The 16,750-nt window shown below is 43.0% G+C and overlaps 1 protein-coding gene and 1 long non-coding RNA gene across 5 annotated transcripts in view; one reads left to right on the top strand and one right to left on the bottom strand.

Moving 5' to 3' along the window:
• The window catches only part of LOC103692427 (uncharacterized), a 54,490-nt gene extending 48,618 nt beyond the window's left edge, over nucleotides 1-5,872 (top strand). The window contains exon 3 of the long non-coding RNA XR_015621000.1: nucleotides 5,450-5,872. This is a non-coding gene — a long non-coding RNA (uncharacterized LOC103692427). The remainder of the gene's footprint in view (nucleotides 1-5,449) is intronic.
• The window catches only part of Pde4b (phosphodiesterase 4B), a 576,426-nt gene that overhangs the window by 91,955 nt on the left and 467,721 nt on the right, over nucleotides 1-16,750 (bottom strand). For all 4 annotated transcript variants that reach the window (XR_015687514.1, NM_001398935.2, NM_017031.4 and 1 more), the window contains 1 exon segment: nucleotides 8,556-8,605. Coding sequence is in view for 3 of the 4 variants with exons in the window: in NM_001398935.2 (NP_001385864.1) it covers nucleotides 8,556-8,605 (50 nt within the window). In the remaining variant the exon portion in view is untranslated.

Below are 16,750 nucleotides of genomic sequence, written 5' to 3'. Positions count from 1 at the left end.
TCACAGCCATTTGCTGTTCTTGGCAGTCTTCAGGGGTAATAGCCAGGCTCAGTATCCTGACATGTTTGTTATTAGCTCATTCTCCCTCTTACTATCTTTAATATATGTCACAGGGAATCCTGTCTTCAACTCTGAGTCGATTTCTACATAACCAGATTTTGATTTTTTTTAAATGGGAGAAGGAAGTGTTTTAAACTAAGAAAGCTTTCCTTCAGGTCTCACAACATCCCCCATTATCTTCAGAAGTCATATTTTCAAGACCCCAGGATACGGCAAGAACTGCAGGAAGCGCCAAATGAACCCAGCATGTGTTGTTTGTTCCTATGGTCATGTACCTGTGATGAAATTTTATTTAAGAGTTAGGCACAGCCGGAGATCGGCAGCAGTGAATGATAGAATAGAATCGTTTCTGTAGTAAGTGAGGTGGGGGTTACTTGAAGACAGGCACTGTGATAGCCCAGTATCCAATCTCACAGCCCAGAGGGCGTCTGAGGAAATAATGGGCAGGTAGATCATAAATCATGGATCTGCAGAATGAGCAGACTCACCCCAGGCAGGAGGGGTCGGGATGCAACATCGTCATCACCATACTCAAAAGGCCATATGACTATAAGCTTATAAATTTTCCCCTCTGTGGAATTTTCACTTTATTACTTTTGGACCAGGTTGACTAAGGATAACTGAAACCTTTAAAAAAAACCCGAAACTACAGATGTGGGGGAGGAGGAAGGGCATACCATATTACCATGGAAGGGAAGTCAACCAGAACCTTCCAATGTGCTTTCTGTTCTGGTTCCCTACTGATAGCAGAAGTTCTGGATTCTTAGCTCTCTCATACTGACCATCTGCTATGAACTAGGCCACGTGAGGCATGCTGAGGTCATGTGACACATGCTGTAGAAGGCCAATTGCAATTTTCTCATTGTTTTGCCTGTGTCACGTCATTTAATCCATATAAGTAGCTTATAGGGCATGTGCACTTTGCATTCTAATTCCTAAGTGAAGCAACTGAGACACGAGAGATTAAGTAATTTGTCCCAAGGTCACAAGATAGAGCTAGAACTTGGAACGAGTATTCTAGCTCACTCATAACCACTCCAACATAGCCTTTCTTATTTACTCTAGCAGTAATCTTATGAGATAGAAGATTAAAGTGCCCCTTCTCCAGATAAGAAAGCAAAGTTTTAGAGAATAATTTGTTGGTGAGACTGATCCGGATTCCTAGCTCAGTTCAACTCCATATGCTATTAAGGACCCATTTTGTGGCACTGTGGTGGGCACTGAGAGAATGGCGCTGTTTATTATGATAAGCTACATGCAGATATTTTGCTTCTTTCTATTTCTTGTAACTTAGTTACTTCGTGCTCAAGTGATAGCACAGATTTCACTTCACGTGCCTTGAGCATCACGTGCCTTCAAGGTTAGCCAGGGATTTCAACACTGTGCGCATGTTCCGAGAGTCAGCAGAGGTTTAGGCAAGCCTAGACAAAGCAAAGGAAGCAGCTGAGCTCCTCCGATGTTTCGGACTCAAGCTTAGGCAATCGTTCACTGCTATTTTCTCATTGCATTAGTGTTTATTGGACATCAGTTAGGTTTCTACATTCTTAGTTGGGAGGATAAAACAAGAGGATTCATATATGAATTTGAGATGCTCATCGTTCCGTTAGGGAAGAAAACAAGGTATTTCAAGTGTTATCTTGAGATTTTGAGACGCTGGTTAAAAGTTTCTGAGATAATTGAATAGAACTTTATAGGGACACATAGTGAAGATGCCAGATAAGTAGTCTTAAATGTACATTCCAGATGGAGATGGATAAATCATGAGGTATTTCCTAAACATAGACTATATACTAGGCCTTAGATAGAAAATACATGTTTATTTTAATCGTTGCTCCAGAATTCAGGAAGCAGAAAACAAATACAGACCTGGAAAAAGAGTCAGTATGGAAAGGCAGGAGGTAGGAGGCTGGCATATTTTGCTCACAGAACCATGAATTGAGCAATGTAGGGGTGGGGCCATAAGGGAGGCAAGGACAGACAGACAGACAGACAGACACACACACACACACACACACACACACACACACACACACACACACACAAACACACACACCACCCAAAACCCAAACAAAACAATAACAAAACAATCAATAATGGAGTTTAGAAAAAGCCTGCCAGACCAGAAAGAAGGCAGGGTCAGAATATGCAAACACTGTGGACATCAAACCACTTTGGAAGGTGATTATAATGTTTTAAGTACAGGAAAATAAAGTCCTTTACTGCAGGAGTGAAGAAAAGACTAGGAAAAAAAATGGTTAAAGGACCTGGCTGTCCTGGCAATGAGAGAGAAATGGACGGTGGTACAGTCCTGGTTCTCCCAAGCCAGCGGATAGAGCAGGAAGGACTTGGAACCTGGTCTCTGTCTGACTCAAGAAGGAATACCAAAAGTTTCAAGTGTTTAGCATTTCTATACACCCCTACTTATAAATGAAGGAACGGAACAGTTCACGGAGCATAGGGGCAAGGATTGAAGTTGTACTTTCTACAGCCTGCATGGTAGATGGTGAAGGTAGCTTTTTGGCTCCAAGCTGAGCCTCGGTGGTAGAAAAGTCCAGATGTGGAGTGAGTCCTTGGCAGACATTCCAACTGCAGCTCAGGTAAACAGAGCCAGCAGGCATTCCCAGGAAGAGGCAGCTGTGTCCTGAAGGGCTTTTCTCTGACAGGCCTGGAAGCTGCTGCGTGATCAGGCTTGAGGCAGGCAGCAGCTGGGGTTTGGGAGGACACAGGCAGGCACGTGGATAGCCTCCTGTGGGGGTGCATTGCTGCAGATGAGGCAGCCATGAGAACTAGTTTGTCTTCCTGGCTTCCTCCTCCACCCTTTGCTACAGAGGCTCAGTGCCACCGCCGAACCAGCTGCAGAAAGATTGATTCAGAGATGAGGGCTACAGCTTTGAGCCGTGCAGGGGCAGCAGAAAAGGCGAACTGTGTGCCTCTTTGAAGGAAGCTGTTTGTTTAAGGATCCAAACGTCAAACAACTTCAGCAGCAGACAACAGTGATTTGGCTAGAACGATGTATGCCACTGAATTAACATCGAGATGGGCTGAACAGAGCAAATGTAGTAGAGACTCCTTTTTTCAAAGTTCAGTATCTTCCTCTATGGTCTCAATTACAGGAGATACATTTGTGCACAAATCATTTAGGCAACAATATCTGGGTGTCTTTTTAGAGTCTACTGTAACCAAAAAGAAAGAAAGACCGGAACTAAAATGCAAAGGACAAAAAGAAACTGTTTGGAGACAAGTCAGCTACAGTGTAAACTTTTCGTTTTCTCTCATAGCAAAACCTGATGGTTGTCTTTGTAAAAAAAAAAAAAAAAAGTGTCTGTATCTAGGTCCCTGGCAGTGATTTGCCTTTGGGAGGGCCAGCAATCTATTTAATGACTCCATTGACGTCAATGGCATAACTGAAATACTTACTAACATGCATGATTCCAGCTTTCAGGGGGAGGGGGTGGATGGTGTCTCTCAGCAGTGGGAAAACACGATGTGGAGTCTGCAAGGAATGGACTTGGCTCTTTCTGCAAATTCTGAGAGACTAGAAGCTGCTAGTCCCCCAGGTCGTGATTACTATGAGGAAAAACTTTTCCTACTAAATGAAGAAATTAATTCTCAACAAGGAAAAGCGACCACTAATAAGCAGGACCTTATTTTTAGCTGTCTTTGCTCAAGGGAACAGTTTTAAGCATTCTCACTTCAGCTGCCTTACTAATGATTTTGCAGTTACCCATCCTTAAATTTAGGCATATATGAAATAATTGCAAGCCAGTGCAGGCAGCTTGGTGTCCATGTTCTGGGGTAAGTGTTTACAGGATGGCTATTTTAGACAAAACAGGTTCTTTCAGACCATTTGTGTAACTATCTTGAAAATTTCCCAGCTTTTCTATTCTATTCTATGACTATTCTAGTTCTATTCTATGACTTCAATTTGTATATACAGGCTCTTTACATACAGTGTGTAACTGAGTACCTTGCCCCAGCATTTCAGGTTACACACATCATACCGAACACTGAAGAAAATGTCTGCTCTTTAATTTTCCCCTTTTCTCTGTGTAATTTCCTTCAGGACCTCCTTTGTCCTGAGTGGTCAGGGCCTTGATAAGATGGTTGATCTTATTTCTGTTTGCCCATGTGTTGTAATCCTGCCTGACAGTTCTTGCTTAATGCAGAAACCAAGCAAAGGTTCAGTTTGTACTGGCCTCCCTTTCTAGTTATCTGACAGGGATCAGTTTTCAAGCTGTAGCTGTGGTCCTCAGAGAGACCTCTGCCCATATACAGCAGCAGTCTTTCTCATCCCAGCCCTGGGAGTTCTAGCAAAGACTTGACTTTCTGAGTTGTTCAGGGTCAGAGACCATGTATCAAGCCTCGGCTCTATTTCTTGAGTAAAATGGGCATCTGGCACATCTACTTAGATCGCAGAAATAGTCAGAATGAAGTGAAGATGTATGAGGAGTCGTGTGGAGAAATAGGCTCTCTGAAAGGAGGCTTCCTCTTCACTTTATAAGCTGTAGTGTCATCCCTTCCCAAGTGGCTCTGAAACTGTGTTAGAAGACATGGCCTCCCCAGAGCTTGGGGAAACCTTAAATAAGGCTGCTGCTCAGATGTCAGCACATTTTACGCTTTACTGGAAGACTTCTGCTTCCTCATCCTATTTCTCCAAATACATTCTTTCCTTGAAATATATTTCAATTGACTCATGTTGAAAATCACCACAGTTAATGCTACAGACACCCAGGCTGAGATAGGCGCTGTGTCTGCAGCAGTCTGGCCTGGAGACTTCCAGGCAGCTCTTCAGTCATCTCATTGACATGGTTGGCTGCCATTTTGGATGATCCATCAACTTCTGGGTTACTGAAAAAAAACAGCTCTATTACAAATGGTGATATTTATGATTTGCACCAATGGATTTAGATAAAATATTATGATAGAATACCCTACTTCACATGTTATGCTGGCTGCTACAAAATTCTATACATGATATTGTTGTAAATCAAGTCATTTATGTGACTCAGAGGTGAGAGTTTAAAAAAAACAACACTTTTCTAATCTTTTTGTGCAGGAAGAAAATTCCTTCTGCAAAGGCAGTGGTCACTTAGCAACTGATTTTCTCAGTAAGTTCTCTTATGACATAGTCAAAAGCATGGACAAAATGTATGCACGAGCACAGGATAGAGGGTATGGGGAAAGCAGGGCAGTTGTCACCGGACCACACATATGTACATAAATTGATTTTTTTGGGTTTTTTTTTCAATGATTTGATTTGTTTTTCCTTGGGGAAATCTTGAGTTTTTCAGTCTTCCATATTGAAGATGTACAGGTGAAAGAATTCAAGTTCCTGCCTTGTTTTAGACTTTATTTTCTTTTATTCTCTTCTTTTTCCTTTCTCTTACAGCCCTATACAGAAAAAACCCCAAGCATTTATGGATTCAAAAGAAAGTGATGCTGCTGTCTAAGTCAAGCTGCTCATTAACCTCAGGACCTTCAACACACTCAAGAGGATTCACTGTGGCATGCGCAGGCTTTGGACCCACTCTCTCTGGGTTTAGTCCTCCATTTTTGTTTTGTCAGCAAAATGTCACCTTCTTAGGCTTTATTCTTTCTTTTTCAAAACTGCATTAACACATGGCAAACATAAACCCCTGACCCCTTCTAATTTCAATACAGTAAGTGATAAAGACTGTGATAAAGACTGTGATAAAGACCGTGAAACAAGAACAGAAGCAAATACTTTCCCGAGACATGGTGCTGTTGGTTTATTATTACATTTTGCCTTTATGAGCACTTTCCTTCAAATAAAGTCCAACCTTTTTATGTAGTTCTGACCAGTTTGGCATTTACTCTGTTCCTACTATGTAGACACAATTTACCACACTATAAAGACAAAGAGATGAGAAAGATGTAGTTTCTGCCCTTAGGAGCCCAGGTTCCAATGGGACAGACACACCACTGGGGAACCATAGTGCACCCCAGAATTAAATTCTTGCCCAAATAGAAACAACTGTGCCAAATAAAAACAAAAAGTTTTCATTTCAAAGGCAAGCCTTTCCTGTTGAGCCCTAGGAACTGAAAATGTGGTCCAACAAAGAGAAAAGCTAGCTCAGGCTGAGAGATTTCGTCACCCAGTGTCTCCCACTGTAAGTGTAGGAACCTCGCCTGGATTGGAAGAATTCACTGGAATTGAAGAATCACATTTCATTTATATGGATGAAGAAGAAGCAGAAGAAGGAGCACAAGAAGAAGAGAAAGAACATGCAGAGAGGAAAAAGTAGGAGGGAGAAGAGGAGGGGAGAAGAGGAGGAAGGAGAGAGGAGAACAAGGGGTTGGGGAAACAGGAGGGGATGGTGCTGCAGGCAGTCATCTTTTGCCACATGACTTCTCCTGTTTGCTTCCATTGCTGAATATGTTCAAACTATCACCTCGTACATTTTTTTCCCTTTTCAGGTTCATTTATTTATTATGTACACAGCATTCTGCCTGCATGTATGCCCGCAGGCCAGAAGAGGGCATCAGATCCCATGACAGATGGTTGTAAGCCAGCACGTGGTTGCTGAGAATTGAACTCAGAACCTCTAGAAGAACAGACAGTATGCTCCTAAACTCTAAGCCATCTCTCCAGCCAGCGTCTTGTACTTCTTAAACCCTCTATTTTTATCAAAATGTACGAGTTCAAATTCAGTGCTTCTAAATACACAGCTGATTTTCTTTCACAAGTTTTCAATGAAAACTTAGGTTGTATAGCAGTGCTCCAGTGCTCCATGCTGTTTGCTCAAAGCCATGCATTTTTCATTCCCCTTTAAAGTTTCTATTTAAACATGCCTCTTTGTCATATTCTGATAAATATTAAAATAACAGGAAAAATCTGCCCGACTTATTTCAGCTGATAATAAGAACAAAACACGGGATATGTGTCTCCTCTCTCCTCTTCTGGCTGTGGTTTACCGTTGAGAAGATTCCGAAACCAGTAATTACGTAATAATTGGTACCACCACCGCCTCTTCCCAGAGAAAACCCAGGATTGTTGTAGTTTGCCACAGAGACAGACAAAAACAAATTGCCTTAAGAGGCATCCTTACTTTTTTGCTCCATTGTTTTCAAAGGCACTTAGGAAAGCTCCTGTTGCCACCGCTTAGTCTGTGCCAATAGTCATAAAACATCTTTCAAACAGTGTTTTTGCTAATGAGTTAATTTATAGAGCCATAAATGCCATGCATCCTCCTGGTATGTGTCCATATTTATTATAAGAAACAGGAAATGTATTGTAAATATTCAAATTGGTATCAGAAATATGTTGGTAGAATTGGCAGACAAAGCCGCCTCCTGGGCAGGCCAATAAGATGAAACAACAGGCGGTTCGCAACAGCTCCTTTGATCTCCTCAGCATCTAGCACAGCTACACACTAAGACGCTACTCTGTTTCTTTTTATACCTAACGGAAGTGGCCCATCAACATGCCGAGGTTTTGAAGTCTGTGGATAGAGCACTGTTTCCTTCTTTCTAGCCGGTATCACAGGGCTCTGGTATACAGTCACCTTGCTTCATGTCTTTCCTTCACTTTTTTTTTCCTCCGTCTTTTCCCTTCTAAAAAGTTTTTAAAAGCATATCCTGTAAGTGCTTCAGAAGCCAACGAAGCAAATGGAACGCACTGCCTTTGTTCCCTTCCTTCACAAGTTAGAAATTTATAACACTTCTGAGATACTTTATGGCTGTCATACTGAGGGAACATAACATCCGAGGAGGAGGAAATATCTGAGTATGGAGGAGGAGACCAGCACTGTTAGAAAGCATGCCGAGTGTATCTTAGTTTCTAGTGGTGTTTTGCTGAACTCCCCTGCTTTAAGAGTGGGACAGGTTCAAGGGAGCAGAACTCATGGAGTTCAATGAAGTCACCTTGGTGGTTGCACGAGACAAATGCATATTGGACATATCTCTATGGCGTTCCTTCAAGGTGGCTCTTCTTCTCAGTGGATTTCAATACACAGGAAGAGCGGATGCTCATAACTGAAAGATGAGAGGAACATAGCTGGATGGCCTCCAAGAGAAATGCTTTGTGACCTGGAAAGAACCTTTGGTTTCACACCTGGCTAGAATGTAGAGCAACTTGTAGCTATAGCTGATGCTAAGAGGAAATCCATTAATGGGCCTTGGAGACCTTAGGCTAATGCGGGCATCCTGCTGAGGAATGTTTGTGGTTAGCACTCCTTGAGGTCACTGGGGTCAGCAAGCTAAGGTCAAGTTGCACACCTGACATACCTCTGTCTCCTCCTCTGGAAGCAGCAAGACCACACTTAATTGTGAAGCCCTAGGCATACAGTGGACACTTTGTTTCAAAGTATTTTTAGTGGGGCTTCACTTGGGGTGAAGGTCCAATACACTGTTGAAAAAAAGTCACCAAGTGACGTGCTTCTGAGGGTTACCCTGTGCATATAAAGACTTTACTCTAATAACAGTCTCAAATAATTGCTTTGTAATGCAGACATGGATCTCCGGAGGAGGCCTACCTTGCAGGCTGACTCTGGTGACTGGAGCCTGACTAGCCGCTGGCGACCTCCTGTGGAGAAGCAGAAAAAGAGGCTGAGTATGCATTGAAAAGCCCCCCACTCTTCCATGATGCCCGGGAGATTTCCAGGGCTTAATGAGCTGTCCAGTGACATAAGGCTATCAGCGGAAGGCAGGCTCCTGAAACAGGGATAGATGACTGCAATTCTCTCACATCCAGATGGCCTGGAATTTCCCTCTGCACAGCATCAGGATGCAACAACTCCCCAGGAAGGAAGTTGTTTACCTCAGGTCCCTTGCCAGCCCCTCCATTTCAGGTTTCTAGAAGAGGCTCTCAGAAAAAGACGGTTGCTTAGGTCTTGGTCCAGAAGTCAACATGGATCCCAGTTCTTTGAGGACAGAAAGTCACAGCCAGAGGCACACTGAGAGATGTGTCTGTTCAGAACCTATATTATTTGCACCTTGGGAAACTGAGACCTTGGGGAGGACGAATCATGTGGCAAATGCTATACATACACAGAAACTCACCCACAGTGATCCTTGTTTCTTAACTAGAAGCACTGGCTTTTCATGGAGGAATAAAGGTGTTAATTTTCATCATACGAGGCAAATGAAACAAGCAAGCTAACACATATTCCAGTAAGAATGCAACAACGCTTATTCTTGTGTGCTTGTGGTATATCCTTGTCCATGTAGGAATGGACGGAGGCCAGAGAATGAGGTCAAAATGTTTCCCCCAAATACTTATCTATCTAGTGTTTGAGGCAGGGTCTCTGACTGAAGCTGGAACTTGTCCTTCCCACTAAGCTGACTGGCCAAGTTTCTGAAATCTGTTTCTGCCCCTCAGGGCTAGAGCTAGAAGAATATGCTATCTCTTAGGCTTTTTGTACTAGCTTTTCTTGTCTGCTCCCCCCACCCCGCCCTTTGCTGGTCTTATCAGTCTTCTAGTGTTTGGCAGAATTTCTCCGTCAGACTCTCCCAGATTCCCAGTGCATTGCTGGAGGCCCTCCCTGTGCAAGTATACAACCGTGGCCTCTAACTTCAGAGTACATCAGAGGAATCCACCAGGTATACGTTTTAGCATATTTTGCTCCAGCCTGCCTCTGGTCTTCTGATCTAGTAGACCAAAAGCAGCCTTGTCTCTGGGGTTTCAAAGCAGTGACCTACAGTCAGCATTGCCTCTGGGGTCCCGGGCAGTGGTCTGCAGTGGACCTGCATTTTTAGAAAGCTCTCACATGCTGCCAACACGATGGTCTCAGGTGCCCCTTCAGAAGCCCTGACAATAGTCTGTCCCACTACCCCGCATAGGATGTCGGTAATGATCAAGAAAGAGATACAGGCCAGTAGTTCTGAGTCTACGTGTCCTGACATTAGTCAAGTTATCCTAAAGACAGACACTTGTGCCCATCCCTTTGACAATTAGACTACTAAGACAATGGACTCTAAGAATTGGGACTTTCCCCAGAAGAGAGAGAAGAAGGATTTGTCAGACCTGGAGCTGAGGTGGATGGATCAGTCGTGGGCAGGACTACAGCTTGAGCAGAGCTCTTTAGTGATGGGCCCCTCAAGCCTTCTATTTAACCTAACAATACTGTCAGGAGCCTGAAGATGGTCTTGTGTATGTGTGAGGGAGGAGGTGCCACTGAATTGCCTCCCAGTGTTGCTACATTGAATACATCTCCTTTTTCTGCCTTTGAAAAGAAGTATTTGTCTCTTTAATTGGTATGCTGTGAATGTATAGCACCCCACTCAGCCAGGACCCAGATTTTGGTTCTAGCAACCTTTGGTAACATAAGCAGACATCAGCTCATTTGGAGAGTTATTTAATAAATACCTTTCTCACCGATGAGGAGTCCATCTTCACATGTCTGGTGCAGGGCCTAGGGATCTACATTTTAAAGCCCTCTTTGATTCCCCATGCACCGGCAGGTCTGAGAGAGAGGTCAAATTCTAAATGACGGAGAAAAGCATGATAGGCCATGGCTGAGGAAGCCTCTGCTTGTGGGGTAACCACAGATATGACTTTTCTCCCAGATATCACCTTCCCCTGGGGATAAGAGAAGCTCCATGTAGAGCTTTTTACGTAGCTGCAAGTCCATGGACAGGGTCCATAGCTACCACCATGGCCTGACTGAGATGCTAGCAATGTTCTCTGTAGCATCTGATTTTCATGTGTGACGGGGTAGGGGAATCCTCATGCCAAGATTGCTCTTCTCCATTGGACACCATGCTTGACACTTCTTAGTGTCCTTGACAGGGAATGTTATCTTTCAACTTTAGGGATCAGGAGACGGGAGAAACACGCTATAGCACACATGGTCATTTCCAACTGGCAGGGAAATATTCAAAGCCAAGTCTTTCTGAATCCAAAGTGTTAGATTCTTTATTTTCATTATGCCATTCTCCGGACACTCCTGTGCTAATCCTGAGACCTGGGATTTGGTTTGTCCGTTTTGTTTGCTGTGGTGTTTGTTGTTGCTTCAGGGAAATTGAAGCATTCCATTCCAAGCTCGACATTTTTGGCTTTCTGTCCTGACCATACATCTCCAGTTTATCACTAGACTTCCCCTCTGCCTGGCAGTTCATCTCAGACCACAGGCTGGCTGTGGGCTCCCGTGCATTTCATACTTCTTCCTTGCCGAACTCCAAAATTGTAATTAAAATATGAACGGTCTAATTAGGGTTTGATACATAACTCCCTAGATTAAAGGTAAACTTTATGTAGGCAAGGGAAGACTTGTTCACTACTGGGTCCTAGAATGTTACCCAAGAAAGCCTTTATATGCCAACAATTCAGTAACACTCACTGAGTGGCATGCTGGATTAAACAGACCCATGAAACTTTCATGTACACTTTGCTCAGGCCCAGGTGGGTCTCTTCCTTTCCTTTGAACTCAGTCTGCTTCTTTCTTGCTCATGTCCAGGCCATTCTTTTGTTGGGGAACTCACCTACCTTTGAAGATTGCAAATCTTCAAAAGGATACTATATTCCTCATAGAAAATTGTCCCTCCTCTCTCTAATCCCTCAAGGTGCCTTGGTGCTCTGTCGTGGTTTGTAGGCTGTGCATGCTCTCTCTTCTTGTTGTGCCTTTGTATATGTCTGTCTTGGTGGCTGACTCTTTTTCTAACTTGGGACTGTATTTAGACAGTCCTGCACTTGATGCTGGAATGAGTGGTCCCCACCTGTGCTATGGCGTTTCCTACTCTTACTCTAGGATAGACTGTAGTTCAACTCCCATCTTCCTGTCTGTCTCCTCGACAGAGTTGTGAGGAACATAAGGAAAGACCAGGTCTCATTCCTGGTTGTGCCCCTGCAGTCTGGCATGGAATCCGAGTGATGTGCATTTTGCTGCCTAACCAATGGGTTCATAGCACCTTTGAACTTTTGTCCTACCCAGCTTCCCGAGCTTCCCAGGAGGCTTCTGTGAAGGAAGATCACAGACTAGGACTTCTTAAATGTTAGAAATACCTACCCCCTTAGTAGCTTACTCATATCATCAAATTCATTCTAAAATTTCTTGTAAATTCTTTTGCCTTGGAAGTTAATTTGCAAAAGCATGGCTTTTCCTTCAAGTTCTTCATTCAGATAATTGTTCCTGAATGGGAGAAAAGGCAAGGGCCATGCTTATTTGGTTGATCACTTCTTCCTGATAAGTAGTCCAGAAAGGAGACTCGGCACGCCTTAATGAATGGATGGCTTCTGGAAACCACACTATCGTTGGTAGGTAGGACATGAGACTGCCAGCCCGAAAACTCATGGGCCCAAGGGAAAAAAAAACCCAATATCTTCTGCCTGGTTTCAAGCACTCTCCAACTCATAACAGAATGGTAGGAAATTCTTTACCTGGTTGCTGAAGATGTTGTCAGGAACCGGGAAGGTTTGCGGCCACAGTAGTTAATGCTTTCAGCCTGAATTGTGCAGTGGAAAGAGAACTGGGCTGCAACAGAAGCCAGGAATCTTAACCCCAATCCAGACTCTGGCACCTTCCAGGTATGTAGTCCCTGGTAGCTCACCGAACCTCAGTTTCTTTCTCACTTGGGGCAAATCGGTCAGTAACTACTATTTCCTGACGATTTACAGTGTGTGAGGTCCTGTGTGACAGACTCACATATATTTCCTCACTTTCTCTGAGGGAATTTGGCTAGGTATTTTCCATATCTGAGCATTCAAGATTTTATGATACTCAGCTAATTTAAATCCCATGCCAAAATATACAAAGTCCTGAAAGACTTTCCAGGTATACACTAAAGACGATGGCTATTGATTTTCAAAGAATGTTCATTCTGATCAAACTATACCTTCAAAGAATTGTGAATGCAAAGATGGTATGATTCCTATGTGTGACAGTGGTATGTCACGCATATCAGTCATTATTGATGATGGAAAAGGCCATCTCAAGTACTGACCAGGTGGTGAACACTCTGAACAGCACCATCGGTCTTTTGGAAACCATCAAGTACTTCAAGGAAATGTCTCTGATTAACAACCCCAAATGAAAGCTACAGTTTTCAAAATTAACTCCTGGGACAACGGAAGTGTAGGTTTTTATTTGCGTCCAAGAAATACAGGGCTGGTCCCTCGCTTCATTAAGGTAAAAGAAAACCTCCTCAGCAGAAACTTTAAGATTTTTACCCTTTGGGTGGCAAAGCCGGAGCAGACAATGGGCTGCTTTATACAGAGCAAAGAGCCAAAAGATAAAAGAAACAGTAAGTTAGGAGAAGTATAGTTCTGTGTGGGAGTTCCTTTTCACATAATAAACCACACTAGCCAGATGTCTCATGAAAACCACTCCAAGGACATAATTACTGCTTAAATGCTACATTCAAGACAGGGAGTGGTACCCTGGAACCCGTGTTAAATATCCCAGAAAGCAACTTCTAAATTCCATGGAGCTTGCTCCAATTGTTAACATAAGTTAATGCGTGTGGGTGGGAGGGGGAATGCTCTCTGTATGCCGTGTGCACCACTAGTAGGCAATCTTAATTTCACTTTCTTTTCTTATTTGTTGGTGGGTACTGACTACCTAGTAGTAGAGTATTATCAGTGGATCCTCAGCTCCCCAGCTGGTTCAGTTGTGGCTTAAACCCAACACTCAGGTCTTAGTCAGAAACTCATAGAAGTACTCTCAGCTCCTCTTGGAGAAGCTCGGGAGGATGTACCTTTCCTGAAGGTTTTGTCCTTTGATGCTGATTAGAGAGATACTTGAGATGAAGCTAGAGATTGTAGCTCACACCTGCATTACCAGTGCCTCAGAAGCTGAGAAAGGAAGGTAGCCATGAAGTCAAGGCCAGCCAGAGCCACACAGTAAGTTAGTGACTTCCAAGGCCAGCCTGAGCCACACAGTAAGTTAGTGACTTCCAGGTCATCTGGGGCTATAGAGGGTAACATTATTTCAAAATAAGATAATCAAAAAGTCTTCACATAAATGGCAAGACTAACTCTATAAAACAGATATGGATTTGTAGAAGTCAGTAGATGCTAGGGCCTAACTGCTGGAGACATACTCTCTTTTATAAATATGACTTGTCTTGGACAAATGTGACACAGCAGGTCATGGTTTGACAGATGAGTGATAATGGCTCTAGGTCCATTCTGTATGTGACATTTATTTAGTGTCTTAAGATACTTGATCACCAGAGCTTTGTGTTATCCAGAATACACAGCTATCTGAAGATCCAATTCTTAAGAATGCAGCTACATTGTATTAATTATCAGGGTCAGGCTGACTCTAATCCTACTGACCCAGGAGGAACACCTACATCCATGCTAACAAATAGCATTGAAAATGCCATGTGTGCACCATGACTGGTTGGGTCTGTGTAACATATCAGTTTGGTCTCAAGGATGGTTATACTAAAGAAGCTTCTGAAATTTACTCATCACATCCTCCTCGTCCCACCTGTAACATTCTGACCTAGGGCTTCATTTCTAAGGAGACTGGCTTAGTAGATCTTTGCTTTTAGCTTCTCTGATGTCCTCTGTTTCATATGTTGCTTCTGCATAAATGTTCAAGCCATCCAAGGGCTTTTTCTGAAACCAGGGGGAGTCAACAAGTGTCATGCATAGGAGGAGCACAGCACTGGAGTTGGGATCTTGTGCTCAAGTAGAACAGCTGCTCACTAGAAGCTGGGTGGTTGGCTGATCATAGTCAGGTCATTTAATCTCAGCCTTGACTCCTTATCGAAAGTGGAAGTAATAATATCCTTCACAACTATTGCTTGTGGAGCTCGTTGCTGAGATAATTGAAAACCCTTCTAGGTTCAGTAAGATGAATTATCAGTTATAATAGCTCACGGCTACTATGCTGTATACCAGTCGAGTGCTTTCAGAATATTAATTCACTAAATCCTCATACAACCTTATCTCACGGTTTAGGAAACCAAGACCCAGAAAAGATAACCAACTTGCCTGTGTATATGATTCCCAAGCAGTAGAACTGAATGTTGTGTCCCTTATGAATAGTCCCAGAAACCAATTATGTGGAGAACAACATGCAAGGATGAGAACATTTCTAAATTTCCAAGAAAGTTTCTAAATAATTAGTTCTTCATTTAATAGTTCTTCATCCAGAAACACACACACACACACACACACACACACACACACACACACACACACACGTATACTGATGGGCAATGATCCATAAAGACAGTGTGCCAGGTCATTAGCATGCTTTCGGGCCAAATTGAGACCATTCAGGTAGGCTTAGCAGGGTCAGAAAAGCATATTGAGAAAGATGACATTCAACATAAAAGATGTCAGAATATGGCTAATCAGACACTGAGAGGTGTAAGGAGACAGTCCTGGCAGACAGAGTCTGCAATCAGTGTGGAGAGGCATAGTTAGAAAGCTCCTGGGTCTCAGTTGCTCCAGCCCATGTGGCTGGAGACATGATCTGACGGCTCACTGATTAATCATCGGCACTTCCTGTTAGAACATAAGCCACAAAAGGGCAGAAACCTTGTCTGTGTGGACCATTATGAGATCATCAGTGCTTGATATAAACTGAATGGCCAGTAAGCATTTGTGCAATTTCGTACATGCAGGCATGGGTGAATAGTATGTATGAAATAAATATTCGTGGGATGGATTAGTAAGTGAATAAACAGGAAGCAGAGCTCCAAACCCACGTCTCTAGGTTCCACGTATTGGCTGGGTGTCCCTCAGTGTTGAAGGTTTCAGATTTGCTTTTTGTGTATGTTTCAGATTCTGGAATATCTTAATATACATCATCAGAAATCTTAGGGATGGAAATCAAGACTGAATAGAAAATTCATTTGTTTCGCATGCACGTTCCACAAATAACCCAATGGTAATCTTATAATGCAACTATGTGTAAGCTATCACTGAAGGCCAAATGGGATCTCTTCATTTTTGGCATCATTTCAGAGTTCAAAATGTCTGAATTTTGGATTTTTCAATTAGGAATGCTCAACTATTACTTTTTTCTAAATATACTACAGCCAATGTTCACTTAATCTGGGTTGTAAGGCATCTTAGATACAATGCATAAGCATCCACACTTCATCCCAAAGAGTGGTCCATCTGCAATGCCCTAGCCAGAGATGGGCATGGTCATACAAATAGTGTGTAAGATAATGTACTTTGGTGGGAGCCTGCAGGACAGTGGAGACATCAGGATAGGAGAGATGCCACAGGAGTGTGCAACTTCTTGCAAGGAGGCTTACTTAAATATACACAGGAGAGTGAGAGGAGAGTAACTGTTCAAAGTGGGCTCCACTTTTGTTTCACATTGTCTGCTTCATCAGAATCTGGATGAAGCCAAACAAATGATGGATGCATGGATGGATGGATGGATGGCTTCACAAAGACAAAATATAAATAATGCTTCAGTAACTACCAACTGAAAACCAAGAAAATCAAGCCACCTATCCAATGTTCCTCTATTCACAAGCCAGTTACCAGATTCCCGAGCACTCAGGATTCCCTTCTCTAAAACAGAGGTTGAATGCATGGGTTTGCAGCCCTCTCCTAACCCTTGCCAAGATCATGGAGTCTATGACCCTCTGAGGCTATGATAATTTTTGAAACACAAGTGAACTTCACGGCCCTTAGACTGCGTATTTCCAAATGTGTTGTGTGTTGTGACTTAGTTTGCAGTTCTAGGGCTGATTTCTAGGTAGGTTTGTGTCCAGTGTCCTTCAATATTCTGTGTTTTTGTGGGAGGGGACTGAA

The sequence above is a fragment of the Rattus norvegicus genome, chromosome 5, assembly GCF_021556685.1.
Source record: "Rattus norvegicus strain SHRSP/BbbUtx chromosome 5, alternate assembly SHRSP_T2T, whole genome shotgun sequence".
NCBI lineage: Eukaryota > Metazoa > Chordata > Mammalia > Rodentia > Muridae > Rattus > Rattus norvegicus.
Note: the sequence above shows the minus strand (reverse complement) of the source record. Positions and strands in the feature narration are given on the sequence as shown.